Here is a 27,916-nt window from a genome sequence, read left to right on the forward strand (position 1 = left end):
CAATTCCTACCCAAGTGTTATGTGGCATCCTAAATTTGGTTGTTACCATTATACATTGGTGCTAGGGGTAGGTGGTGATGCCACTGGAATCGTGTAGGTATGGAAAATCAAGTGTCTTAAAAATTGGCTGGCGACTGTACTTCATATTCTTGCTACCGGAATATATACAGTAGAACCTATTTGATATGATCCCGTTACGTATGATTTCCCGGCACCCACATTTCTAATCGAGAACATGAAAAATGACACAATACAGTTACGCTTTTTTTTACTAGTTTATAAGTTCCAGGAAAATGCAATCATTCAGCACCAACATTCAGTGCATCACCAAACTGCAATTGTATATAATTGTTTTCCCGCTGCTAGATGCCATGCAAACGAGAAATGACGCAACGCGCACGTGGTTGAGAACAGTAGCCGCCCGCCACAGCAGCTTTCCCGCGCAATACTCGCCCGCCCGTCTCATGTAAAAACACCGGCACGCGTTCTGTTTTTCATTTCACTACAAGCAAATCTTCTCCAGGGTCATCTCACCCCACATTCACAGCTATCGCCGCCAGCCCTATTGGGATAATCATCTTCACCTATCTATTCCACATCGTGTGGGGTGTAGTGCCATTGAAAGCATACTGCACGCTTTTGATAGGAGATAGCCCAAGCCCACCGCCGTTCCCTGCTGCAGCCAGCACAAATTGAGCGTCGTGTTTCGCTCTAGTGGCATCGTAGGCATCATATTTTGGACCACCAGCTTGATTTCATTTTGGTTTGGTGCCACCAGCTCGAAACACTATGCAATAGGAAAACAACAATGTGCGTCCCAGGTCACTCAAGCTCTCGCGTTGTCATCTTGCGCCGCAACGATTCGCACCGAGTAGGCATGTGAAAACTCTCTTTTAACAAAACTTGTTGCTGAGCTAGTTGGTTCATGACCGTACACATCGTTTGTGTCTCACTTAGTCCTCGTCTGCTTAGCGCAGTAACCTTTGTTTTTATGTCTTGAAAACTCCTTGTCTGCAAAAATGCTCTGCTCAAAGAAACCGCAGACTCAGGCCGAATTACAGGAGTACAACCGTAAGTTTTTCGGAAGCCGCAATAACAGGCAACGCATGTCTCGAGCCGCTCAAGCAGCATGAGCTTGGCATGCATCGTTGTCACATGCTGCAGTGATTCACGCAACGCTTCACCTTACATAGATGTCAACTACAGTTGAGTCTGTCAAATTTTTTAGTGACTTTGGATCGTACATTTTTCTGTTTAGTAAGTTTTTTTCTGGCATTTCTTTCCAAAACCTGTGAATGAGGTTCTACTGCGTATCTTAAGTTACATGCAAACAAAAATTTGCCTCAGTATAGCCAACATCATGTCAGATCCCGCATTTTCAGTTTCGTTATAGCAGGAGAATACTCCACTGAAATGAAGTGTCACCAACCAAATTTTATGTTTACTTTTTTATATGCATATTGGTTATGTTGAGGTTCAACTGTGTCAGCTAATGCTTGTTTTTTCTTGGGACCAGTTTTATTGAGCGCACTAGTGTTCGTGTTTCTTGTCTCGATGCAGCTGTAAATCACCAGTTCAACACCTGCTGCGGGAAGAATGTGGTCCTTAGGAATAACAACAAGGTGGCCTGCCGCTCCGCTGGCTTCAACAACGCTCTTGTGTTCAGTGCCGCACCATTGGAACTGGAGGAACTCTTCGAGGTGCGTGTAGTGTCACTGCAAAGGCAGGAACGTCGTGTCCTGGCTGACCCTGTCAGGGTCAGGATGGTTTGTACTGAAAGGCAGAAATGAAGTGGGTGTCCCCTTTTTCTTTTTTTTCTTTTTTACTGGCAACCAGGTAAAGAACACAGCACATTTGGGAACACGATTTTCAGGTGTAAATTGGTAATGCATATGCATTTGCTTGCCTGTTTGCTTGAACCAAGAGCTTTGCAAGCCTTTTGATTCGAGAGCAGCTAAAAGCTAGAAACTGGTTTTGCTGTGTCCATCCTTTCTGTTACGCTATAGTCATTGATTCGTTGGCTCAGCCCTCGCCACATGGCAAAGGAAAACGGAAGTTTGCCTACTGCTGCCACTTGGGAGCTGGGTGCACAAACCATTGTGTCATTTGCACTTGGCAATTTGTGTGGAGCATTGTAAGTTGCGCAAGGTTTGAGAATGGTGGTGTCCATATTTCAGAAGCCATAGTTGACAATACTGTAGCCAGTGGTATAGCCAGAAAATTTTTTCGAGGGAGCACATGCTTTATTGGGAATAGGGAGGGGGAGTGGGAGGGGGGTCATGTGCCCAGTGTGCTGCCCCCTGTTTACACCAATGACTGTAGCAGATGGAAATGAACTATTTGAAGTGCGGTGTCTCCTATGGGAGCCTGTTCCTGTCACAGTAGGGGCTCGTTCACACCGGTGACTCACAAAGGTTGTGCGACCAAGTTGGTTGCAAAGTGACCAGACACAAATAGCCGCAAATGGTCGCTTTGGTCAAAGAGTGACTGTTTTGGGCCAGTCACTTGCTGCTCAGTTTTTCAGTCGCCGGACCACAGTCACAAAGCTTTTGAACCGATCAAGTGTGCAGTAACAGGATGTCTGTGTACGCTGACACTTATTTTACGTGGCGATGGCATTGTGAACAGACGTGAATGTCATCAATCGTCAGACATTTTGGCGTGGCACCGGGGCCAGTCACACTTGCCGGTGTGAACATCGGTCACTTTGAGTCGCTTTTTGGTCGTCAGTTGCAATCAGTCGTGCAACCTCCTCAAGTCGCCAGTGTGAATGAGCCCTAAATATGTTGAAAGCTGGAGGAACCACTGAAGTCTGCTGAACTTTTTCTTTGCTCTCTTTCTTGTACTAGATTACTAGATAAACTTGAATGTGCAATTAGTACAAAAGCATGGTGAACAGTTCTTAGGGTTGCGGGTATTTTACTTGTTTAAGAATACAAGCTGATGCGTGGTGACAGGTTAGCTTTGCTGTGGTGTGGCCATCGTTTTCAGCTTGCATGTTTTTTCCTTCGGCCATTTGGCCACCTGTGAGCATGCCTGGTCAATCACTTTACCCATTTATTCTGTTGAAGAGCACACACTTATTGGTGTGTGTGAACCTGTACTGCAGCACTCTAAGCAACCCTGTTGTGTCATACTTGCAGTATGGGGTGCCTTGCCTGTCAAAGTTTTTGTTCTAGATTGTTTTTGTCTCTGCTCCTTTTTGCTAGTTTCGATAGATGAAGTTTAGGCCCTTTTTTGTGCGTGTTTGTGTTTAGGCTGTGTCAAAAAGTCTGTGTCGCACTTTTGTATTCTTTTTCTCAATGTCGCCAGGTGCAAGTGGAACAAGTGAGCTCCGTTTGGGCCGGGGCACTGGTGCTGGGCCTGACGACGTTTGCACCTGAACCAGGCGTCCCACTTCCCCCCACAGCCCTTCGTCTCCCAGGCCACCAGTCATGGCTCCTTGTTGGGTCACGTGTTTTCCACAATGGCACCCTCCTGAGGGACAACTACGGGCCGTCCCTACATCGGCTATCGGTGAGTTCTTGCCTTTCTTTTTTTTAAGGCAGTTGCATCTGCCAGTGTATGATGGCAGGTGTGTATTGGTGATGGTTCAATCCAAACAGCATGTTCAATTCTGTCACTATAAATCATGGTCTCTTCATTTCCACCAAGATTTCCTGACACATTCTGAGCAGTTGAAGCCTTGAAGACAAGCACAAGGGGGCTTTGAACAAGTGTGTTTGATCAGAAGCTTGTCTTAACCAAAGCTCACCAAATCAGCACGAGCTAAGTAAAGGTTCACAAACTGTCCAGCCTATAAGGGAACTTGTCTTGACAGAATTCACATTAAAGAGAGTCCACTGTAATGTGACATGACCAAATGGAGCAATGGGATGATGGGAAGAGATGAATGAAATTCTGACATTAGTAGTCCCGTCTTTCGCCAAAAACATGATTTCACAGCAGCGACTCCTATGCCTTGATTCTGAACATGTTGAGAGTCACATGCACCAATAAATATAATCCTTTTAATGTGGATACGTATATGCATAAGGTAGTTTTCATCAAACCACGCCCTTCATACAAGTCATTGCTAACTTGCCTCATTTCCTCAAATGCTTCACGTTTGAAGATGTCTATGTCAAGCAGAAGAAAAGGAAATTAGTGTCTTTTAACGCAAGCGAAAAATGAGCTTTAAGCTTCTTCACTTAACAAAAATATACATAAACAAGGAAATCAGTAACAGTCTTTAAAACTTTGTTTCACCCTATTTCAGGAGCTTGCAGAAAAAAAAAATGATGACATAAAAGGCATTTTGAAGCTGAAGCGCTGTGTCCATGAATGTGTTCACAAGTTGTGAAAACATCTCGTAAGCTGGTCGCAGAATTTTTTTCTTTTTTTAATGACCACCTCAGTCAATATATGGCACCTTTTTTTTGAAGCAGGGCAAAACATGGTGCAGGGTTACAAACTCGCATGATTTGCATGCCTTCGAAGTTTTTGCTGAGGCGTACTTTGGGCTTTAGAAAAAAATTCCCTAACATGGAGGCATACTGGTACGAACAGGAAGATTTGCAATAACGCTCACGGCCATCTTCATTGTTCTTAAGGGCTGCCTCAGCCAAGACATGGCTTCCTCCTTTGGAAGTGGAGCAAATCATGGTCCAGGATGAGATTGGCGCACAATTTTAGTGTCTCGCAACTTTTCGCTCATGAGCACTTATCTTTAGAAGAAGCGTAGCGAAGAGGTTAGGGCCAAACAGGACTAGTACCTGTGCAGCAAATCAAATTGCACAGGGCATCTGCACTGTCTTTCCCTACCCAGAAAGGGGAAACATCGTGCTGCTGCCACCCTTGCCCCACCACAAGGCAACGTAGATTGCAACGAACTACAGGCCTCTTTTTGCAGCTGGTACTGAGAGTGTTAGGCGTTCACAGAGCAGCTTATGCCAGCAGAGTTGCCACCTCTGAGCGTTCTCTCCCTTCTTATCTGTCATCTTTCCGTCTCTTCCTTCCCCACACTGCTGACCGATGTCCTGATGTCAGCCATGACTAGGCAGTCATGGCACAGTCAGCAGGCTTTCTTTTCTGTCAATCAATGACAAACTGTGACCAGCCAGTTTCTGCCTTCACGTGAACAGGCAGCATTGGAAAGAAAATGGGGAAAGCAGGTGCCTGATCTGATCCCAAGGTTTCCTTGGTTTTAAGGGGACATTGTCCTTTTTTGTCTCGCCACAGATTGTTGCACGTTGTCTCACTTTTTCGTGCATATTGGTGTTCAAAGATATCTTTGTGCTGTATGCTCTTACAAGAAATGCTGTGAAGGTAATGATTTAGAAGGCACAGCTAAAATATTTTACCTCTTGTCTAGGCTGGAGAGCGGATTGGCGTCCAGCACTGCTTTGACGGGACCCTCCGCGTACACCTCAACGGCGAGGATTTAGGGCCAGCAGCCTCCAACTTGCCAAAGGTCTGTTGAGTCAAATTGAATGTTTTATTTAGTTTTTTCGTTTGGTTGCTTTTTACTATTCTGACTGCTTCACATTTTGCTGTTCTTTTTATTTTATATTTGCATTATGTATGTGCCCCTTCAGCATCTCTGATGTATCGGTATGTCCCTGCGTCTCTGTCATGACACGTCATGTCCCTGGCCTGCCTGCACTTTCTCGTAGATCCGCGTGTGGAAGGCTCCGGAGCACACAGCGCATCATCATCTGAGCCAGATTCGCTGTTTGACGGTGGGAGAACTTGCTCAATCATTTCGTCATCATTAAGTTCAGCACACAATGAAACCACGCTGTCGACGCCTGCAAACTCTTCAAATCTAACGGCGGCAGGCATCCGCACACCGCAGCCCAGCAGGTCATCAATGATGCCCACATTTGAGCTCGTTATGGTATGCAGCAGTTCAGCCTCTTCAATTGCGGAGTCGGGCTCATTCAGACTGCAAGGGCACCATTGGTGCCATTTGATGCGGCCTATCTATAACTTCACGAGAAAGACTTGTTGGAGCCAGCAGAGCGCTGTCTGGGACACAAAATTAAACAAACAAGCATAGCATGGCAGAATGCCGTGTGCAAGGCAAACTCAACAGAATGGCGATAGTGGGCCATGCATGGGGGTGCCGGAAAACGATGTGATGATCATGATGTTGATGCAACCTCACAATTTAGGCAAAGCCTCCAAGATCGGCAGTTGCAGTTAAATATCAGAGGCGAAGAGCGGCGATCAAGGCAAGGCCTCAGAGATTACCATCTGGTATGTAATCTCTGAAGCCGTACTTGATGTCTCATTGAGGTTGCCAGAGGTGATAATGGCAGCAGAGTTGGCATATGCTACAGCTGCGGACAGAGTCCAGATAATCAAATGTAGAGCTGACAGCTGCCTGAGATATTGGTCGACTTTACACATTAAGTTCATGGGGCCATTGCAATGCAGCGAAGCTGTCTGAATTACTGAGCATGTCCGGATTATCCGATTGTCCCGGTCCAGGTGTCCGATTTACCGGTCGGTGACTGTAAATGTTAAAAAAAGACATAGACGAGAATTCCTGTGCCGCAAAGCGAGGCCAGGTAAACCAAGGGTTCATTTCATAGAGCTGACATCAGCATGACGAGAATAATTGGACGAAATGAAGCAGGTGACACGGTTCTGAATGGACTCAAGAATGTTCGTTCGAGAAGCTTACCAAGGATCCCATGTGGAGCATGCATACTTGAGCTTAGGTCGTATTAGCGCTTCCTATAAGGATAACTTTACTAGGACAGTGGTGTTGTGTCGGCAGCGGCAGGCAAGCGGGGGGCCCCGACCGGGCGAACGCGCGGCTAGCGCCGGTGCAGGAAGGAGACACGGAGCGAACTGCTCCCGATGAAAACCGGAACGAAGACTCGGCCAACCCACAGCCGTTTATTGCTAATAAAGGCTTCACACGCCAGATGACACCTCCAGGTTTGTCACATGACAGAAGGGGGGTGCGCCATCTAGCTAAACAACTACAAACATACATGTACGATGACACCGAGATCTGACGGGGGCGACACTACACTACATCATCCCCCCCTGGAAACAAAGTAAACATACAGTGAAACGCACACACAAGATGCGCACTTAAGTCCAAAGGCGATTTCAGTTCGTTCCCCCCCACGTTCACACATGCGCACCAGTCGCACACAAAGCACGCACTTAAGTCCACAACAAATTCAATCCGTCCCCGCCCAAGTTCACATACACGCGCACCAGTCTTGGGCACCAAAACACGGGCAGTCACTCAAACAAAGTCTGACAAGGAACACTGCACAAAACTCGCTGCACCGCAACAAGGAGCACTTTATACCTGTGTTATTGAAACATGTGGACTGTCTCCTAAATGTCACAGCGAGGCCCCTAGCCGTGGCATTTCGAAGACAGCAATACGCTCTACACTACAGAAACAAAATCATCGAGCCACGGAGGCTGTTTTCTGTCACGATGAGGACGCGTGCGTACCTCAGAAGAACTTTGGGGGTTGCGACGCGTATCGGTCGACTTTAAAGACCCAGTCGTCCCACTATTTCCCTCCCCCTGGTTGGACAATTGAATGTGGTTGTCGCTCAAAGCTGGAGAGGGTTGCCCAGGAAGCTCCTCTCGACGTCCCAACAAAGTCCTGGGAGGCTACCGATTCTCCTACGGAATCAGAGACGACTGCTGACTGTGTAAACTCGGAAGTGATACAGTCAGACGGAATACTCAACTGAAGCTGACGACTCTGAGAAGACTCTGTCGCTACAGACGAGTCATCGGAATGACTATCCAAGTTTGAATATGAGTACAAAAAATCTTTGTCACTTGTACACAATGTACTACCTGCTGAACCCTTTATCACTAGGGTTAACTTAGACACATGCCACATCTTCCCATCACTGAGTAAAAAAGTAGATGGTCCTATCTGGGCCTTGACATTACGAGGTTTACTGTACTTAAAAAATCCTTTCCTCTTAAATCTTATTCTGACGGTGTCTCCCACCTTGATACGAGTTGCCTGAGCACCTCTACGTTTGTCCACGTACTGTTTAGTCTGCCACTGTTTCTGCAAGACCCTTTCTTGAACGTGAGGCACAAGACTGTCCTGTTCCCGTAGATCTACACAGAGCTGCATGGTTCCATCCTTCTTGCGCACCACCACGAGTGGAGACACCCACTCAGAAGCCTCGACACGCTTGATGACGTCGCAGTCCTCGAGACGTCGCAATTCATTTGGGACCTGGTCACGGAGAGCCAGGGGTAGTCTGCGCAACTTTGAAGATACTGGTTTCGCATCTTGCTGCCGATGAATTCGGTGCACACAGTTGTTGACGAGACTCAACTCGTCACTGAAGAGGTGATCAAAACCCGGAGGCACACCTGTGGGGCTCTGTACTGAAGGAAGCGATGGTAGACGACATGTCAGCGACGTACCGTCGATCTGTATGCCCAAGCGTTGGATGGCGTCTAAACCCAGCAGTGATGTTCCTGTAGTCGTTACGTGGAACGTGACGGAGCATGACCTTTGGAAAAACTGGACAGTGGCTTGAAACAGGCCTTGAATGATGATGCGTTGCTTGGAGAAATTTCTCAAGTCCACTGTTGGTTGTGACAGCCTGTGCTGTCGACCAAAGTTATTTCTAAAATCTTCGGCCGTCATGCATGACACAGACGCTCCCGTATCCACCGGCAGTCGCATGGAGACGCCGTTCACTACGACCGGAACTTCCAAATCTTTTTTAGTTTCAAAAGCGCTTACCGTCAAGACAGACGCGGACGGCTGCCTTGCGGAAGTTGAAGACAGCGTCTCTGCGGAAGAGACGTGTTGAACAGTACGGGTTTTCCGGCATACTGATGCAAAATGGCCCAACGTGTGGCAGGCGTTGCACCGCCGGTTCCTTGCTGGACAATTCTTGTACGTTGCAATATGCTTCGTGCTGCCACACCGGTCGCATGCACCACGGTTCCCGGAGGAGCCATGTGCGAACTGTCGGCCCTCTTGGCGGCTTCTCAGAAGAAGTCGGCCATCTTGGCGGCTCCCCGGACTACGTCGGCCATCTTGGCGGCTCCCCGGAAGAAGTCGGCCATCTTGGCGGCTCCCCGGAAGAAGTCTGCCATCTTGGCCCGTCGACGGAACGCCAAGTTGAGATGCCTCGATTCTTCGTACATTTTCGGAGCCGAACGCGTGGTTCGCTCGATGCAAGGCTTCTAACGAGCGTCCAATTTCTTCGGCCTTGTCCAGGGACAGGGTTTCGCCATGAGCTAATAACTTTTCGCGAACGCTGGCGTTCGCTACCCCATGTATTATTTGGTCTCGGACGCGCTCGTCGTAGGTTGTGCCGAAGTTGCACTGTACCGCCTTCCCCTTCAATGCGGTCACGAATTCCAGGAATCCTTCTCCCTTGAACTGCTTTCGACTGGTGAATTCGTGCCTTTCCGCCAGGACATTTGTTGACGTGGCGTACAGCCGGTCAAGCCGCTGCACGAGTCTCGGGAACTCTGACGCTGGCGGGACCGCATCACTTGACGTTGACGCTGCGCCGGTCGACTGCCTTGCTGCTTCGCTTGAAGCTGACGCTGCGCTGGTTAACTGCCTTGCTGCTTCCTGCTCCTCGTCTGCAAAGTACTTCCGTTGTCCCTCACGCCCGAGAGCGCTGACGAGCGCGGACGCTCGTCGCGCGTCCGTCCAGTCGCCACCGCCGGCCGCTTCGAGGTGGGCCTGAAAACTTTTTTTCCAGCGATACCATGGAATTAACGGTGGGCCGGGCACTTCAAGAAAAACAGGAAGGTTCGCCGTAAAAGCCATGCCAGGTAGCGTGCAGGAGACCGTGCAGGAGGCAAGCTGGAGCTCGCCGCAGGAATGGGCAAGGAAGAACAAAGGGGGCGAGAAGGCCTAGGCTCGGAAGCCTCGCGACGCCAAGTGCGTCGGCGGCGTTTGCAGGCCGCGCCGACACGTAAAGGACGCTTCACTTACGAAGCTCGCTGGTTTTCCGGGGCTTCGGTCGGAACCGCTGCGGGAATCCCATCCTCGTCGCCAAAAGATGTTGTGTCGGCAGCGGCAGGCAAGCGGGGGGCCCCGACCGGGCGAACGCGCGGCTAGCGCCGGCGCAGGAAGGAGACACGGAGCGAACTGCTCCCGATGAAAACCGGAACGAAGACTCGGCCGACCCACGGCCGTTTATTGCTAATAAAGGCTTCACACGCCAGATGACACCTCCAAGTTTGTCACATGACAGAAGGGGGGTGCGCCATCTAGCTAAACAACTACAAAACATACATGTACGATGACACCGAGATCTGACAGGGGGCGACACTACACTACAAGTGGCAGATAAGAAATTGTGTTGTAAGAACCCCAGCATGCGATTAGCGTTTTAGATATGAACTCCACATGTAAATTCCATGAAAGGTTGTCTGTTATGTGGTTACCATGGTACTTATATGAAGTGACCCTTATTAGTGCGGTAGTATTGAGAACATATACTACTGGGTTAGGGTCATTTGAATGACATGAGATGCATATGCTTTTGCACTTGGTTACCTTGAGCTTCATTAGCCGGTCAGAGCACCAAGAAGAAATGTTATCCAGATCTTTTTGTAGTATTACATTCTCAGAAGAGTTAGCAATAGTTCCATAAACAACGCATTGATCAGGAGTTTGATATCAACACAGTTTGATAGTAGATTGAATTTTATTAGGGAGCTTGTTGGTGTGGTCCCAGACGGCTCTGCCGCCTGTCGCATTTCTTTCCTCTGTTGCACTCTTTGCTTTGTCTGGTGGAGTTCAAATAAACAAAAGTGCTCCTTTCTTGAACGTTGCCTCGTGATCGTTTTGAGATGGCTGCTCGTATAGAGCCTTCAAATGTTCATTGGAGCAGCAGCTCTTCTTACTCTGAATATGAGTCAACTTCGATCACGTTGGATTCTGACCCTGACAACATGAAAAAGTACTGAGAACAGTAATGTTTTCAGTCTGCGGCTCATTTTATTGTTTCTTTGCGATAGGAATGTGAGGACCATACCAAGAGTGCATTTGCCATTATCCGTGTAATTTTTTACCTTCAGCATAGCCAAAAGTGAACTGTTGTGTTAATTTTATAATATCCAAGGAAAATGACCCCATCATCTTCGAAAAACACCTGACACTGAAAGGGTTAATGAATAGCTGGATTTGACAGTAGAGAAAAGAAAAATACTCTATATGTGTTAATGAACGTTCATTGTATTTGCTCCGTTATTACACAATTGCTTCTACGTTATGTCATTTATGTATCTGTTACAAGAGATCCTATATCAGCCATGAGCTATGGGGCTCCTTTGTGTGTGCTTGCATGCAATGTACAGGCGCGGCCACTGCTACCGGCAACACAGGAGCCTATGGCATCACTACGCAGAGTGTCCCTCCAGCGGCACCTCATAAGTCTTGCGGTGCAGGCGCAATCGAAACAATTTGCCAAAAACCCGGCGAGTCATCTGCTATGATTAGTCATATGCCAAGACGTGCCACTGGTGTCATGTCATATACACCGATGGAAGCGACCCATGCAGTGCTGCCACGGGCTCTTGTGTTCCCGCTAGCAGTGGCCATTTCTGTACCTATTGCTTCATCGTTATCAATCAACTTCATTTTTGCATGTTGCCGTATTTGTTGATTTCCAAGTCAGATACTACTTTACAATACAGCTATCCCTCATTATGACGAAATCGCTTTACTTGAAATGTCGCTTTATTTGTAATTTCTTCCAGTCCCAATCCAAACGCACGCATTTTAAGCCGAGTGGAGGCATCATGCAGTGTCAGATTAATACCGCTGACGAATTATTCTCATTCAGGCAAAGAACAGGCCACAAAAGTACCAAAGCACGACCACAACCATGGCTGCCTAGTAACAGGTACCAAGCGAGTGCCGAATGCTCCCAGCTGTTTACTGTGAAGCGAATGGAAGCTGTCAAATTCCATGGTGCAGCGTGCCCGAACCATTAATCTCGATCGCAATCGCATCCACATGAAAATAATGTTTTCCGGACGCTTTGTGATGCCAGAAAGCCGCAGTCTCTTGGATGCCGAAAAGTGTCCAAAAGACCGCGGGCAGACTTGCCCCATAGTTTTCCCTGGGGTGCACTCGATGAGCAAAGTTTTACCGCTCTAAAAATCACTTCTGGCACTGAAATGTGCCGAAAAGCACAAGTTTCCCTCTGATTATAAGTGCCATGTTCGACTCAAGGAGCTGCGTTAACAAATCGGGCAGATGATTTTAGGGAAGCTGGTCTAGAAACTTGCTTGCCTCTCGCCATGATCGGCCTGCATCACAATAAAACACCGCCCCTAGCTTTGTTGCACTTCTGACGTGCAAATTGACCGATAACTTGCTGAAAACGCGAAAAATCCGAGCGTCGTCAGGCTGTCGGCATGGCGGGTCAACACGAGCTGGCATTTTCCCCTGCGATTCTCTCGAGCCGGTCATGCTTGATTTGCACCCTCCAACTTTAGACAAATGGGCTAAATGCGTGGTAGGGTCATTGAATTTTGTCACTAGACATTTGTCTATGGCGCAGATGCGGCGGTGCGCGAACACCGACGCTCAAACCGTAGCATTAGCACAGTGTCGTCTACAACGGTGCGCCGAAAAACTCGTTTTGCAAACTTCACGGCTACACACCTTGGGAAGAGGTTGCCCAGTGAGCATGCAAAGCCCCTACTGCAAAACTATTCAGTTTTCACAATCGCGCTTTGTACCCACAATGAGCGGCTAATTGTTTTTTGAGCACAACAAACACAACCTCAGACTCGAGCCATGGCATTTGCGGCGCTTTCCAGCAGGATACTTTCGTAGTCTGCCATGACCTCCGCATCCCCCCTATAAAAGCGGCCACTTCCTTCCCTCCTCATTTGCTCTCCAGTCTGCAAGCCATTTGGACGCCAGTCACTCCTCTCACTCGCCTTCATGTCAACTCCTCGCCTTCTCGCTGCCAGTTTCGACGTCGCTGCTCTTCCAAAGCTGTCCTCTTCCGGCCTGCCCTCCCAAGCACAATCTTCAACCAACGGGTGCCCTTCCGCAGTTCCTGCTTCTTGGTCTCCACAACTCCGATCGCCTTTCTTCCGTTACACGTGAAGCCGATACCAAGCCCCCCATTGCAACCGTCACCATCACCAGCGCGCACTGATGAGGAAAATGAGATGCCCTGATGACATTTTGAAGCCTCTGCCTTCTGCATCGCCCGGCGGATTCAGTCACTTTGGCACCGATGGCATGTGCATTTGGAACCGTGCTACAAGCCATGTGATTGCGTGTTATTCGGAGTGCTACGTTAGGTGTGCCTCGCGTGTGCTTTTGTGGTCTACAGTAATAAATGGCTCTGTCATTCTCCACGCAAAAGTGTGTGACTTTGGAGTAGAAAGTTCTACTGATAAAAGAAGTGGAAAAAGGCAGTGACGATGATCAGACTTGCAGCGATCTGTACGAGGCTATCATAAAATTGCTGGCCAAGAGGTAGAAGGCGACTTCAAGACATTCGCGTCAGCTGATGCTGCGGCTCCCGTGGTCGCCACAACAATGGATGCAGAGATACTAATTGGCACTGTTGGTGGCCCCGACAAGGACAAAGAGCCACGTGAAGTGTCAACTATAGTGCAAATGCGGGAGTACCTGCGCCTGCTGCGAGATAAGGTTGAATGCATGGGCGGCGACCATGGCCTTGTGCAGTGTTGGTCACATTAGAGCAGGAGTTGCTCGCACCCAGTATGAACTTGAAACAGCCAAAGCTCACTGCCTTTTTTGCACCTTAATAAAGTTTTGCTTCACTGAATACGTCATATTTTTACTTCCTCACAGTTGTGGCGCAATTAAGGCTAAGACTGCTTTAGCTTTTCTCGGTGGACGCTTATATCGAATTACTGCTTCTAACTAATTGTTTCGTCGTCCCGCTGACTTCATTATAATGAGGGATTACTGTATGTTGGACTTAAACACGGAGGTTGACTTAGATTAAGGATGCAGCTTGTCCACAGTGGTACATCTTGTGTAGTTGCCAGTGTTAGTCTCTTAGCCTGAGTATAGTCTTATTCAGTGCAATACTTCTTGTGTCTCTGCAGGTTCTGTATGCAGTGCTGGACTTGTACGGGATGCTCGAGTCGGTGTCCCTCTGCAGTAGCAGCATAGTCCCTGCCACGCACTCGGCGGCCACCAATTATTTCGACTGTGCCGAGGTAGCGTGGAAAATCTCCTTGAGAATGTGGCTGGAAATCACAAACTCTCTAGCTTTAACTTGGTGCACTTATTTACAATTATCATAGGCAGCACTTGTGGGTACGATTTTAAAACTTACATTTGTCCCTTTTAGCGTTTACTTATGTAGCTTTTATGTTTGATGCCCTCTTTTTTTTCATGCCTTGTTTCTCACTATAGTTGAAACCTAGCCCTTGTTGTTACTGGCCAAGAAATGCCAGTGCCTGCGGTGTGTATCTTCCAGAGAGATAGGTGCGTTGGTACGTCATCTTGTTTCTCACTTGTGAAGGGCTTTCGAAGAGACCAAACGCTGAAAGACAAGCACTCATTTGGGAGGCTGTCCAGGCTTGGACTGAAAAGCAGTGAATGTTTTTTCTCTAGAACACTAGAACATGCCCAGTTCAGCAGCAACAAAAATTAGAAATATTGGATAGAAGATTCTAGTATGGAACATCAGCGTTTACACGTTCAGTGTAACAGCCGCTGCACAGTAAGCAGTGTGAACAGGTTGCCGCAAGCTAGACATGTGGGATGCACACCCTGCCGAGATTTTCTTTAAAAATTTGCACTCTTGCATGAGAAAATACATTATGGTCACACACATTAGGCACACAGCAAAGAACACCATAAATAGTTTTTTTCTCTGTTATACAGCTTCGACCACATCACAAGTAAGCATTGTTACCAGGGTATGGTTTTATCTCGAATAAGTGCCCACTGAATCTCTGAAAATGATAGCTGTCACGTTAATTTGCAAATTATGGTCTTGATTGACAGCAACTATTAGCACAGTCGTTGGACGTAGATGCTGCAGCATCATTGCCTGCCTATCACTGTGTAGCTGCGTGACACAAATTATTGGCTTTTGTGACTGGTCACGTGACCGTACAGGCTGCGTAGGTCATTAACACGAATAAACAAATGCGCTTTTCTTTGCCACTATCACAGACTGGCTGCGATTTATCTGACGTAATAGACGTGACGACAAGGAGGCATTAGTTCAATGTAGGAGGATGTCAGTTCTGGGAATGTGGTCCGAATGTTGTCCAATGTTGCAGAAGGCAGAACTGGTTGGTCACATGCGTGTGACCAGAAATAAGTTTGTGTGAAAGGCCTAAACGATGTCCTCTTAGGATTGTGGCTTTGTCCTCAGCTGTGCCCGTTTGTGACGTTACAGCCAAGCCAAGGCACGCCAAGCAAGGAGAGGGTGGGCCAGGAGTTCCACGAGCAACATGGCCGTAATGTGCGGCTGCGCGCGGGCAGCCTGGGTGCGTGCCGCACGACCGGCTACGACCACGGCCTCCTCCTTTCCACCAAGCCTCTGCCTCGGTGCCAGCTTTTCCAGGTGGGGCTTTCTTACACGTAGACATTCCTTTTTTTTTTTTCAAGTTTGGTGCCCACACAGCACTGCTGTTTACCTTCTAGAATTGTTGTATGATGGCATATATAAGCGTGAAATGTGGGAAAGCGGCTGCTACTTTGAGCACTTGCGTGGCTTAGCATAAAGCCAACTACACCAACTACACTGCTCATCTTGAGATGTGGCCTGTCCCTCTTCCATGCACCAACTGCGGTACTCAAATGTAGATTTGAGTACTACAGTTGTACACTCGTGTACAGTGCCAGTGGAATGAAATGCTTCTAATTAGGGCTAACTAATGCACATAATTTCATTTCCACCGGCTGCAGTCCATGCCGCATGACGTAATTTTGGTGCGTACACCTAGACCGGAGTCCGCTTCACCTTTGGTGACCAGATTCCTAGCGACACGACATGGTGCTCTGAAGTACCTTGCACATATTCAAGGTTCTACTAAATGCCGCCTGTCGCATTTCATTCTGTGAGCACTGTACACTCATGTGTTGCAGTACACTCAAATGACAGTGTACATTTCGCCACTGCCACTAAATTTGTTGAATTCTTAAAATGTAAGCCTGATTTCTTTACATCGTACAGTCCAACCATGCATGTTTTTTTTTTTCGTTTTGTGAAGCGTGTAACTGTAACGTTCCACTGTTGTACCAGAGTTGCAGTTATGACGTGAAATTTTTTAAAGAAAAGGTGGCGGGAGAGCTCTCTGATTTCATTTTCTTCTCTTGTAACCAACCTATTCCCAGCAAATAAAAGCAGACAGAAGCTTTCAAGCAATTCAAAGAATGTTATTTGAAAGATTAAACTGCTGAAGGTTGTGCTCTTTAGTGTGAGTACCCTTAGTCAAACACTGGGTTGTCAACCACTGGGCTTACAAAAGCGACGATACCCTTCCTTCTGCACCTGTTCTCAGGTTCGAATCGATCGACTGAACAGCAAGTGGAGCTCCTCCCTGCAAGTGGGTGTCGTCGGAGAGAACCCCGAGAAACTTCACTTTCCTCTGAGTGCCCTTAATCTGCGAAAGCTCGCGTGGGTGATTTCCGGTGACTCCGTCTATCACAACGGAACCAAGGCAAGCACATTGAATGTTCTTTTTTTTTTATTGCAGCTTCTTACACCTTCAAGTGCTGTCATGTAGAAGTACTGTTCCCGATCCCCGACTGCTTGAATTCAAGCACTTTTCCTTTGGAGATTTCACGATGTTTGTTTTAAAAATTCCAGATTGTCTAACTGAGCATAGAACTTGCCATGTGCCTGACTCTCTGTGGTGTTTAATGAATGCTGTCGTCCTCTTCAGTAATTCACATTTGATACTTAAGTCACTTTATTTTATTTATTTTTTAAGCTAAGACAACATGACAAGGAGCCCATGATGCTTGCCTGTGTGGCTGCATCATTTGTATTTCTTTATTTTGATAGCTTGCTTTGCCCTAACTTTATTTCACAACATATAAGAAATGCAGTCATTGTATATACTGTACGATAGCAGCTCATCATTTACTGAAGTATATACATATATAACCTGCTGTATATACACATATGATCTGTTTGCTACTTACGCTCATATTATGATTTCACTATACCTGTATTGCTTGTGTATACTTTATCAACATATCTGTGTACCATATGTACGCACCCTTTGTGTAATGGCCCTTTTATTAGGGGTCTTTAAGGTAGTAAAATGAAATGAAACGATGTAGGGCACCAATCACAAGAGACAGGAGGCTGACGATGCCCTGTTGCAGTGTGTTCCTTCGGGCTCTTGCCATGCATGCACTGCTCAGTCAAAGACAAGTTCCGTAAATATCTTGCGAATGAGGTAAAACGCAGCATCCTCATTTCCAAATGCTTTCATGTTCTCCCCTCCACCCATCAATCTACACCCCATTTGACGTCTCTGCGATGCTGCTGTGTTTGCAGGTGAAGCTTGGCTATGGGCCCAACCTCGACCACCTACAGCAAGGCCACACGGTGGGCGTGCTGGTGGACCTGGAAGGCGGGCTGCACCTGTATGTCAACGGGATGGACCAAGGCGTGGCTGCCAGAGACCTGCCGCCTGTCTGTTACGCCCTGGTTGACTTGTATGGTCAGTGTGAGCAGGTGAGGACACCGCCTCCCCCTCAAATTGGACAGGGCTCTTGAACGACATGCTTGATCCAAGTTGGTGACTGTCATGCTGCATCCTCTGCGTGTTTTCATGGCGAGACACCACTAGGAATTCTGGAAGTGGGTTGGTTGGCGCATAATTAACCAAGAATAAACAGCGCAGAGGACTGTATGCACACATTAGGGAACAAATGACGCTCAATGTTTCTTGTCTCACCCTCCAAAAGTGGCATGAAAAAAATCTTTGGAGCCACCTTTAAAAATAAATTGGAGGTATGCAGAAATAGGGTGTAGCAAAACCGTGCCGCATATGTTGTAACTAACGTGAGCAGTCATAATATGGTTGATTCTCTTAGCAAGGCACCACCAAGCATTCTGATTGGGTACTTGGTGTACTGTGGTCAGTGCATACACATGCTGTCCTAGCCTTCACATTTCCAACAGGGCCAGAATAACGTAGTCCGTATCAGTTCTTTTACTTTTCGTGCTTCGTAAGTGGTGTTGAGCAGCAGCAAAACCCACTTGCACTGTCACCAGATCAGCAGGTCATGGGCAGTTGGCGATATAAAAAAGAAAGAATCGAGTGAAAGATATACTGGCCCTGATGTTATGCATTGTGCCTCTTTCACTTGAGAGCCTTTTTTTGTCAACTGACCCACTATTTGTGGTGTTCGAGAATTTGAAGTCAAGCAGGTTGGTTAGTCATACTGAGGAAAAGAAAACAGCATAGCAGGCAGGACACACATAATGAAAGCACTGCAAGAGATAGGAGAAATGACTTAACATAGAAAAACAGGGACTTCTTTTTGTTGCTTGTCCCCTCTTTTGTGGCCGCTTTGAGACACAGAGCTTGAGCTTTGTGATTATGACTGGTGCCACTTTTTTTTTTTTTTTTTTCGTTCCAACACAGGTGACTATTGTGGAGTCTCACGACCAGGACAGTGAACCCGAGGCCGATTCAAGAGAGAAAGCCGACATAGACAACGGTATGTGGTCATGGTTTTCATGGAAACTGCCTACTATGGGCTCTGTGTACATTTTCTTCACAAGTTTAGGTTTCCAAGCTCAGATTTTACCTACAGTTCATCCACTTACAATCACCTGCATCTCTGCTTTAGGAGTAAAAGAAAAAAGGGTGAAGAACCTCCACAATGACATCCATGCCATCAAGAATTGCGAGTACCAAAACCTGTGCCTGAGGTTCAAGGCCATGCTCGGGATTCCCGGTGAGTAATTTATGAGCATGCCTCACCACTCCCGTCTTGTGCCCTTTAGTGAAATGGCAAATGAAAGTGCACTAAGATTTTTTTTTTTTAGCCTGTTGGATGAGCAAGTAAATAGGAAAGTAAAAGCTTATCAACAATGGCTACTCTATTTTAGGCACACCTTAGTCCCCAGTCACCACAGAAAACATTCGTCTCACTTTTCATATTTACTTGCAAGCCTCTGGGCCTGTCAAAAAGATGTGTATCGACTTGGGTGAATCGGCACTTGTCTTCTGGCGCATCTCTATCTTTCATGCATCGTTCACAGAAGAGGCCACGAGTGCATTGCATGGGGAGGAATGTGAACGAACAACTATAATTGCTGTTTTGGTTGCTGCTGTCTTTTTTTTTCGTGGCAGTTTATATTGTTACCAGGGGCCATGTAAGTGTAGCATGTATACTTGTCTGTTTTGCCGCAGACAATTACTTTGTTCCTGACATGAACCTGTGCTACTGCGAGACCTGTCACAAGATCCGTGGCGATGAGCCCTACCTCAAAGTCGGCGAACCTCCTAGGGACTATGCAGTGCCCTTCGGCTGGTGCCGGTTCCCGCTCAGGTGAGCCGAATGGCCTAAGCTGCTTTGATGCAACCACACTTGCTTTGATGCAACACTCTTGCCGTATTCGATTTTGTCATAATCAGCATTGTTTTTCACTGTCTAGAAATGTAACCAACCTGAGGCAATAGCAGATAACCAAACACCTGCTGGACATACAGAGAAACTATGAAACATGATTGCATTAAAGTCATTTGAAGTATTGTTGAATCCTTTTGGTGGCTCTGTTATTATGAAAAGGACAGAAGGCATGAGCATGTTTGTTATTCATTGTTCAGCCTAAAACAAATTTATTCGCTTGCGTTTAGGTTGATAATAATAGAGGTTTATAGGATGCGCCACAAACTGGGCAAGGAAAGATCAATGGTGATTTCAGCTATTCAACAGTTGTAGTGCGCGCAAGGCTTTGCAAGAAGGAAGGAGGAAGCATGACATGCCATTGGGAAATTGAGCGGGGAAACAGGGAAACAGCTAGGATGGAAGGCGGTACTGCTCGCGAGGGATGGTAGCATTGGTAAATCGTTGATGCCACTGTGTGACGCAAGCACACCAGGTTGTCGTGGGAATGGCAGCGACAGTGTGTTGTAGGAACAGCTGTCTTTTCAGCCGCCGCTGTCTAACACCACCATGCGACAGGCTGTTAATGTACCTTGAAGTACTTGCGACACTGTTTGGCCATGCCACCTGATGCGACAAGACAACGAATGTCTCTTATGTCTCGTAATAATTCTTGTGTCGTACTCCATAATTGCAATCGACAGGTTGCCACCGAGGCCTGACCACAATTCGGTGCAGCAGAAGTGGCACGTGGCCTATCACGGAGTGCCGGTCGCTGCCGTGAGGAAGACCCTGGACCATGGGCAGCTGCTCTCGCCAGGCAAGAAATATCTCATCGTTATGCATTTTCTCTGTATCAAATAACGTTGCAAAACCTTTAAGAGGAAGGTTTAGCTGGGGCCCAACTCCGATGCAGCCTATTCATATACATGTAAAACGCAAAAACATTTTTCTGAAATAACCCCCTGGACCGATTTTACTGAAATTTGTTGCATTTGAGAGAGAAAGTTTTAAATTCTAGTGACTGTTGAAAGCGGAATTTCGATTTAGGGCTTGAATTTCCTTTAAAAAATTTTCAAATATTTGGCCGTTTGAAGAAAATAGAAGCACGAAGTTTACAAACTCATAGCTCTGCATAAATAACTGATATCGCGGTTCTGTAAACGGCATCCAGTAGATCATTCAAAGCGGACAAATTCGATATGTCATTTTACATCTTACGTGAATTTGTTACGTTGGTTACAAGGGTTCTGCAAAAGTTGTATTTCCCTATTGCTAAATTTTTTTATATTCATGTGTAACATATCAATTTTGTCCACTTTAGATGTACTATTAGATACAATTCACATAATTGTATTATCATTTTTCATTGTTGAGTTACAGAGTTGTGAACTTGGTAGTTTCGTTTTTTGAAAATTTTCGATTTCTGCCAATTTTTAATAAAAAATGTACGACCTAACTCGAAAATTCGAGACCAACAGTCACTAAATTTTAAGTTTTTCTTTTAAATGCAAAAAACCTCGTCAAATTTGGTGCAGTGGTTGCCGAAAAAAACGAATTCTCCTTTTACATGTATTTATATAGGAGCACCCGAGCTAAAGCTACCTCTTTATCAAAATCAGTAAACGAAGATAGATGTGTGTGCTAGAAGGAAAGACTGATAAGTAAGAAAGAACAAGAAAGATAAAGGAACGAAACAGCTTTGATTCCTTGGTTGTCACTGTGAATAAAAAAACCTGAAGTAGGCTACCATGGTATTCTTGTGAGCTTGGACACCTTTAGGCCTTCTGGTGGTTTAAGTGCATGCCTTGCAATAATGTAGGATTATCCTGACTGAAGGTTGATCATCGGCCTCCCGTCCTTTTTGTTCCTCCACAGATAAGGTGTCACTTTGTCAACCTCCCAAGACGGGGTCAAGGAGCAAGTCGGAGAACTGTGAAAGCCACTCCGTCTGCCTCTCCCCGACGTTGCGCTACGCTGGCTGCAGCGCATTATGTCCAAAGCACGAGTGTGTACTATACTTACTGTCAGCCTTCTCTAGTGGGTCATTACAAGTGTGAAAGTTTCGTACCTGGACCACTAGATAGGAGTAGGGCATTCTGCGTGCCCTTCGTGCCTCATCTGTGAGCACGTACAGTTAATACAATGGTGTTTTAAAACCTCGTCTCAAGTTCATTGGGCAAGTCAGACAAAGCTGAAGGAAAGAACACAGCACATTCTTAGTGGAAAACCATTTTAACCCTGTAATGCCCAAACACAGTTCGATTCCGTATCAAGGAAAATTAGAACAGTTAATCCACTTTTTTTTCTGGCCATAGAGAGTACATTTACATACAAAAAAAAAATTAAGTAGTGTTAGAGTAAAAACATAACTTGTAATTGGTTTGCTCAGCTATCCAGCTGAAAACTCATCACAGTGTATCAAGAACACTACTACAGTCAACATCTGTTTCGACCCTGACTGAACCAACGAAATTGATTGAATTATCCGGCAGGTTGAATTAAACAAGATGAAAAAAAAAAAAAAACACCTTGACACGCCACTGGTTCATTTGGCATTATTCGCCTGATTCTAACATGCCTCTAAATCAGACTTGTATGCGCTTTTTTCTCTCTGTCCAAAGTAGAAAACTAATATAGAAATTACATTAAAGCCCAAAACAAGGTATAAATGTAACGCACACCCAATTTCTTAATTCGAAAGATGGGCAAGGGTCTATACTTGCAGACAACTTTCTGTGGCTATGAAGGGAAAGCTACGGAGGCAAAGCACGCATAAGTGAGAGCACTTCTGAAAACAGTCTCTCGTTTCAACCCACGTTAGTTTAGGCTGGGGAAGACAAAACATAAACACCTTATTAGCAACAGTTAAATAAGACAGAGTACACCTCCGAGTGTAAAGGTTTATTTATTTTGCAGCTTTTCCCTTCCGCGTCCGAGGAAACTTGAAACTGTCACACGTGGAAGCTGCGTCGGTTCAGCGTCTGTTCCGAGCAGCCAACAGCACTGTCAAATGCTGCCAGACTACTTGGAGCGGTAACATGTGTTCAGCAGCCACGCACCCATAGCTTTTCCTTCATAGCCATAGAAAGTGGTCCACGAGCATAACGTGTTGCACAATAGTGACCTGTTTCCTGAAGTCGGCTTTGCAGCGATACAGCTGTGTTATGCGGCAAAACATGCCAATGCCACAAACGCGGTTGCATTTCTGTAACCGATTGCACCGCGCACACGGCAATTTTCATCCCAAATTTCTTGGCAAAAATGGGTGCATCATAAGGACATCGTAAAAATGTTGCACTGTAATCAGACATTGTAATCTACTGTGATGGCTTGAACCATTATTGCTTGAAAATCTTGCTAGGGCAGGACGAAAATAGGCATCAACAGGAGAGGACGTGTGTTCAAAGCATTCACTGCCCCTAATAAGCCCTGCTGAGACATGCTTCTACTAAAGGGGTTGCTATTGGGCTCACCATAGGAGTCGGGCAATATGCAGCACAGGCTGTTTTAAGGAGTTCTTAGGATGTGCCAAAAGTTTCAGTCCCTTAGGGGCAATATCCCTGGTGGTACCATCCAGAGAGCTGGAGTGTTCAGGAGTGCCACAAAAACTGCAGCACACAGCCAAACGACCCGAAGGGTGAAGGCACAGAGTAACCTGCGTACTTTTTGACAAAGGCTATAAATTGACCATGATGAAAGGTGGAAGACAAACACTGATCCTGAAAGGCTTACCAATGTTAATGTTCATTGTTGAGTCATTGTGAACAAGGCTCCCGTGTGGGGGCTGTAACGCTAATGTTACGAAACCTTTTGTGGTCGGTGCTTTTACCTTTCATCATGTTCCATCCCTACCTGACAGGATTCCCCCATATCCTCAATTTCACGAACATTGATGCAAGTTGATTCGTCGCTCTGTTGACAGATTCCTTGACCCGAAGACAAGCCGTCAGATGTGGGCAAGGACCGCGTTCCAGGTTTTAGTCCAGCCTGGCTCCTACACGACGCACCCAGCGCGTGTGGGCGCCACCAGCCCCACCAGCAGCGCCACGTCGAGGAATCCAACCGAGACGTTTCTGGGCGCCTCGGAACTGGAGTGGAGGACCAAAGAGAGAGGAGCCACCATTCTCCATGCGCTCCTTGTCCGCCTGGAGTTCCCGCCATCCTGATAGGCTTCGAACATAGGAACTCTTGCTTGTTCTCATTAGTTTTTATTTTATTTCTTTTTCCTGTTTACATGGCAACCTAAGCGTTGATTATGCCATCTCACATGCATTCATTCACACTGCTGATCATTTCGGGCTGTTGTGCAATTCTCGTTGACTCGTTCTTATCTCTGTGCTGCTGCCACAATTGTTGACATTGATTGCGTTCCAAGCTTCCGCCCTATATTGCAGTATGGGATTGCCGGCGTGTTGGCCTAGATGCCTTCAAACTTAACGCGAACGAGACACAAGCAGAGGCGTGAACATGATTGCACACAGTGTGTACGTACTTGTGTGTATCTGTGTGTGGTGTACATCCTATGACAGAAAATGTAAAAGCCAGCTGACAATGGTTGGCAAGGGCTGGCCATTGCCAGCCGTTGCCATCGCTGGCTATCGCTGTAGCGATGTGTATTAGATTGCGTTTACGTCCTCTTTCTCCGTTTGTCTCTCTTACGTGCTACACACAAAGGAGTTTCATGACAACAACACTGTGTGTTTTGCGGAATTACATGTATGTACATAAGCATGGAGCTGTGAGGCACGCTACAAATACAGCTCTCTTTTGCCGTTTCTGTAACGAATAGCTTATGTTGTTACAGGTCTCTTTTTAAAATCACGCCTTGCTTTTCATTGCCGTGCCACGCATGCATTGCACGTGGCACGAGATTCGGTCTGCTCTATGTGGTTGTCTCGTGTAATTTACTTTTCGCCATCGGGATAGATAACTTGTTCTTATGCTGCCATTGTTGCAATAGCATGACTGTTGCGCACGTTCTGAGCAGTGCACGACACCTCGTCCGAATGATTGGACCTTTCATCACATTCGTTATTGCCAAATGTGTTCTTTAAGCAGTCAGAAGCTCTGGCTGATACTCTGTTGCCCATGGGGCGAAAAAAAAGTAAATCATAGCCACACGTCAAAAACTGTTGCAATGTTGTCCGAAAAAAAAAATAAAGAAAACATTCATGGAGTGGACCCTTGTTGCAAAGGCTACCAACTGCAACAGAAAGCCTCTCCATTGGGCGGTTATGTGCATCAGCCATGTTTAGTATTGGAGAACACATTTCCATCAGTTCTGGTGATGTGCAGTTCATATTGTCATCACCCAAACATTATTTCATCATTGCGAGTTTGCTGTTAAAAGATCAATCTTATACGCTGATTCAATTGTCTGTTTACTTTAGCAAAACAATTTTTGCTGCCATGGTACCGTCCTCTCGTAGATATAATGTTGGTGCAAAGATTTTTGAAGACAGAGAAAAGAAGCCAGTGAAATCTTGGACTGTCTTTTGTCCTAGCGCATGCTACTTGTGTTTGAATCATGTTGGTAATACTAAAAGTAGAGCACCTTTTGAAAAACACATAGGAAGCTGATGACAAATTGTTCAAAAGATAAATTTGTAAGGTTTCTTTGAATTTACCATCTTTGGTATTCCTTCTTTGTTGTCAGCACCATATGTGCACCGCATTCTTTGTTGTTACCTTTGTGTTGTTTGTTTTTGGTAACAGTATGACTAGATGTTCAAGTCCTGTCACACCGTTGCAGGCACTTCTAATTTATTTGGATAAACACTCTACCAGCAGTAAGTGATCTGTTAATGCTTACTGTGCGCTTTGAAATACTGAGACGTATCGTATTCACTGTCAATGGGCATCTTGCACTGCGTGTTATGTCACCAACCGCATCCTAAGACGAAACAGTTGTGTTAATTCAGTCCACAAGAAGTATTGAGACACCATTTGTTGAAAATGGACATCCACTCTGAGCATCCAGTATAGGCCTAGAAATTTTTCGGTGCCATTTCGTTGAGGACTCTCCTGTCCCCTGTGGCTGCCAATGAACTTCGAGACTTTACGAGCCTGCCTGCTTCCGCCAGCCGCCCGGCGTGCCACATCTCCCTTAACCAAAGAAAGCTGTCCACAAATCTTTGGAGCGTTGTGTGCTTTTGATTGTCCAGCACGTCGACATTGCAAGATGGCTGCTTGCTCACGTTGTTCGTGGCAGAAGTTGTGATGTACTGTACAAAGCGCGTCACTATTAGTGAGATGTAGAAGGAATGGTTTTCTACAAATGTGATACATTGCTGCAGGCAATGCAGTTAACGAGCCGGCTTCATACAGCGGCGCATGCACACATGTTGTGCACGGCTTCGAGGCAGTTGAATGCGGTCGTCGGTCGTACACCCATACTGAATTACAGTTAATATGTGAAGGGCCTTTGTGGGGATGTTATCAAGTCTCGGCGTTGTGAGGTGTCGGCACCAAGTGCCCACATCTTATCGACGCTTCAGTTCTTGTCATGTACGCCATCCTCCATTGTCAAGAGTGATCTAACAAACCTGCGAACTGTTTTTGTTTCCTATTGAGCAACTGCACTTTCCTGTTCAGCTGTAAAAATGTGTTCCTCTCCTCGGCTGGAGATCTCTTGCTGTTCATTTAGCACTGCATGCAGCATACTGTCTAGAGAACCATCTTGACATTCATCATTAGACTTTCAGCAAGTGACTCCGTGGGGCATATTTCTGTCATTGATCTAGCTAGCGCATTTTTCTCTACGTGAGGGCCACACGCTGCTTACAGTTGAAGTATGTTTTGCGTGGTTACGACACAAATTGTTACAGCCAGTCGAAACAGCGTGGTTATGAACATCTATGAAATGGACGCACAGATGCTGTCCGATGTAGTGAAAGTACATGGGAAGCGTGTTCCATGCAATGGACACTTTGCTGCATTTGTCTCAGTGAAATGGCACACATAGAAAGTTTTCTGTCTGTTGCTTCTCGAGCAATTTGCCACAGAGCATGTGAATCGTCTGCTAAAAATTGCATGGTGGGTTTTACATTGGCAGTTCATTTAGGACTCTTGGGCATGTTTGATGCGCACATCAGAAGCATGCTTTTCATTGAGGCCTTACCAAAACAGACGGGTGCAAAGCATTAATCGGAAAGCCACCTCTGTCGTCGGCAGTTATTATTTGTCTGTTGAGTTCAAGCTTAAAAACTTAATATGCAACGGAGCTGCCTGTGCTTGCTACTACTTTGCATGTGAACAGTGAAATTGAAGGTTACACCAGTGCTAATTAGAAGGTCTCTCCCTAAATGTGAAAATATGACTTGCGCTAAGGCTATGTGTTCCAGAAGTTCTTTGGAATGTAATTCCCGCTTGATGAATGGGTTGTGTTGAAGCAACGTTTTGCCTCGCCTGTCCAAGTCAGCATTTCCTGACCAATTGAAGCAGTTTTCTATTTCATGCTGTGAGCCACTGTAGCCAAAATGATGAAGCTTTGGCTGGCAGTTATATTATTTGCTGAACTAACCACAGTGATGTAGCTCCCAGAGATGCTCGGCCTTTCCTATTTATTTTGAACAGTGATGAAGTAGAATTGACTGCAGTGCAGTTATTGTAATTCCTGTCTTAACGTCCAAGTGACTATTTTTATATGCATCCTACATCCATGGTCTCTAAAGGTTTAAAGTATCTCTATATACTTTTCCAAAGCTCCAGATTCATTTGTAGGGTGTGTCGCTACTATAGCGCATTTGCAGGTTGTGGACTCTTCTCGTGGAAGTTGTGTGTAGGACAGATTGTACTTACCGATACTATTGACAAGCCTAATTTACAGGTAAGCATAAAGCTTGTACGAAGTGTTGCATCAGTAACGAAGCCTGCTGTAAATGGTTGGTTGGTTCATCTACAGCGCTGGCTCGTTTGTGTTTACATTTCTCATGCAGGTGGCATTTCACAGTTGATTTTGTTTTTGTGCACAGTACTCCCTCTCCCACACGAGCTAAATGAAAAGCAAGCCGATCCTTGGCAATTTGCAAAGAAGAATGCCTGTTTTCTCAGTAGAAGGCAGGTGTTTCGTTCTCCTAGGGCAGATGGCATCACCCTTCCGTCAGCAAAAACATATTACACTTATTTCTGAAATCTTTCTGTTTTTGTCTGTCATTGCCCCAGACAACACATTACACCCTTCTGTTTTGTTTTGGATAAAACAGATTAGAACTGAATACAAGCATGTGCCAAACAAAAGCACACCATAAAATGCCACCTCAGTATCAGATTTAAATGCAAGCGAGACAGCAGTTTAGCTATGGGCGGTATTCTCGAGCAGTCACTTGCAGGGATACTGATTACTTTCAC

The 27,916-nt window shown here is 46.1% G+C and overlaps 1 protein-coding gene across 4 annotated transcripts in view; it reads left to right on the forward strand.

Annotated features, from left to right (window-relative positions):
• Neurl4 (neuralized E3 ubiquitin protein ligase 4) overlaps positions 1-24,733 on the forward strand; it is a 44,872-nt gene extending 20,139 nt beyond the window's left edge. For all 4 annotated transcript variants that reach the window (XM_075685137.1, XM_075685138.1, XM_075685139.1 and 1 more), the window contains exons 14-26: positions 1,561-1,700; positions 3,313-3,516; positions 5,354-5,452; positions 14,074-14,187; positions 15,384-15,551; positions 16,492-16,650; positions 17,499-17,678; positions 18,595-18,670; positions 18,803-18,910; positions 19,369-19,507; positions 20,269-20,384; positions 21,443-21,572; positions 23,490-24,733. In XM_075685137.1, the coding sequence (XP_075541252.1) occupies positions 1,561-1,700; positions 3,313-3,516; positions 5,354-5,452; positions 14,074-14,187; positions 15,384-15,551; positions 16,492-16,650; positions 17,499-17,678; positions 18,595-18,670; positions 18,803-18,910; positions 19,369-19,507; positions 20,269-20,384; positions 21,443-21,572; positions 23,490-23,733 (1,877 nt within the window). In that variant the 3' untranslated portion in view covers positions 23,734-24,733. The remainder of the gene's footprint in view (positions 1-1,560; positions 1,701-3,312; positions 3,517-5,353; positions 5,453-14,073; positions 14,188-15,383; positions 15,552-16,491; positions 16,651-17,498; positions 17,679-18,594; positions 18,671-18,802; positions 18,911-19,368; positions 19,508-20,268; positions 20,385-21,442; positions 21,573-23,489) is intronic.
• Positions 24,734-27,916: the final 3,183 nt, after the last annotated feature.

This window comes from Dermacentor variabilis, chromosome 3 (genome assembly GCF_050947875.1).
Source record: "Dermacentor variabilis isolate Ectoservices chromosome 3, ASM5094787v1, whole genome shotgun sequence".
In the NCBI taxonomy this organism is placed as follows: domain Eukaryota; kingdom Metazoa; phylum Arthropoda; class Arachnida; order Ixodida; family Ixodidae; genus Dermacentor; species Dermacentor variabilis.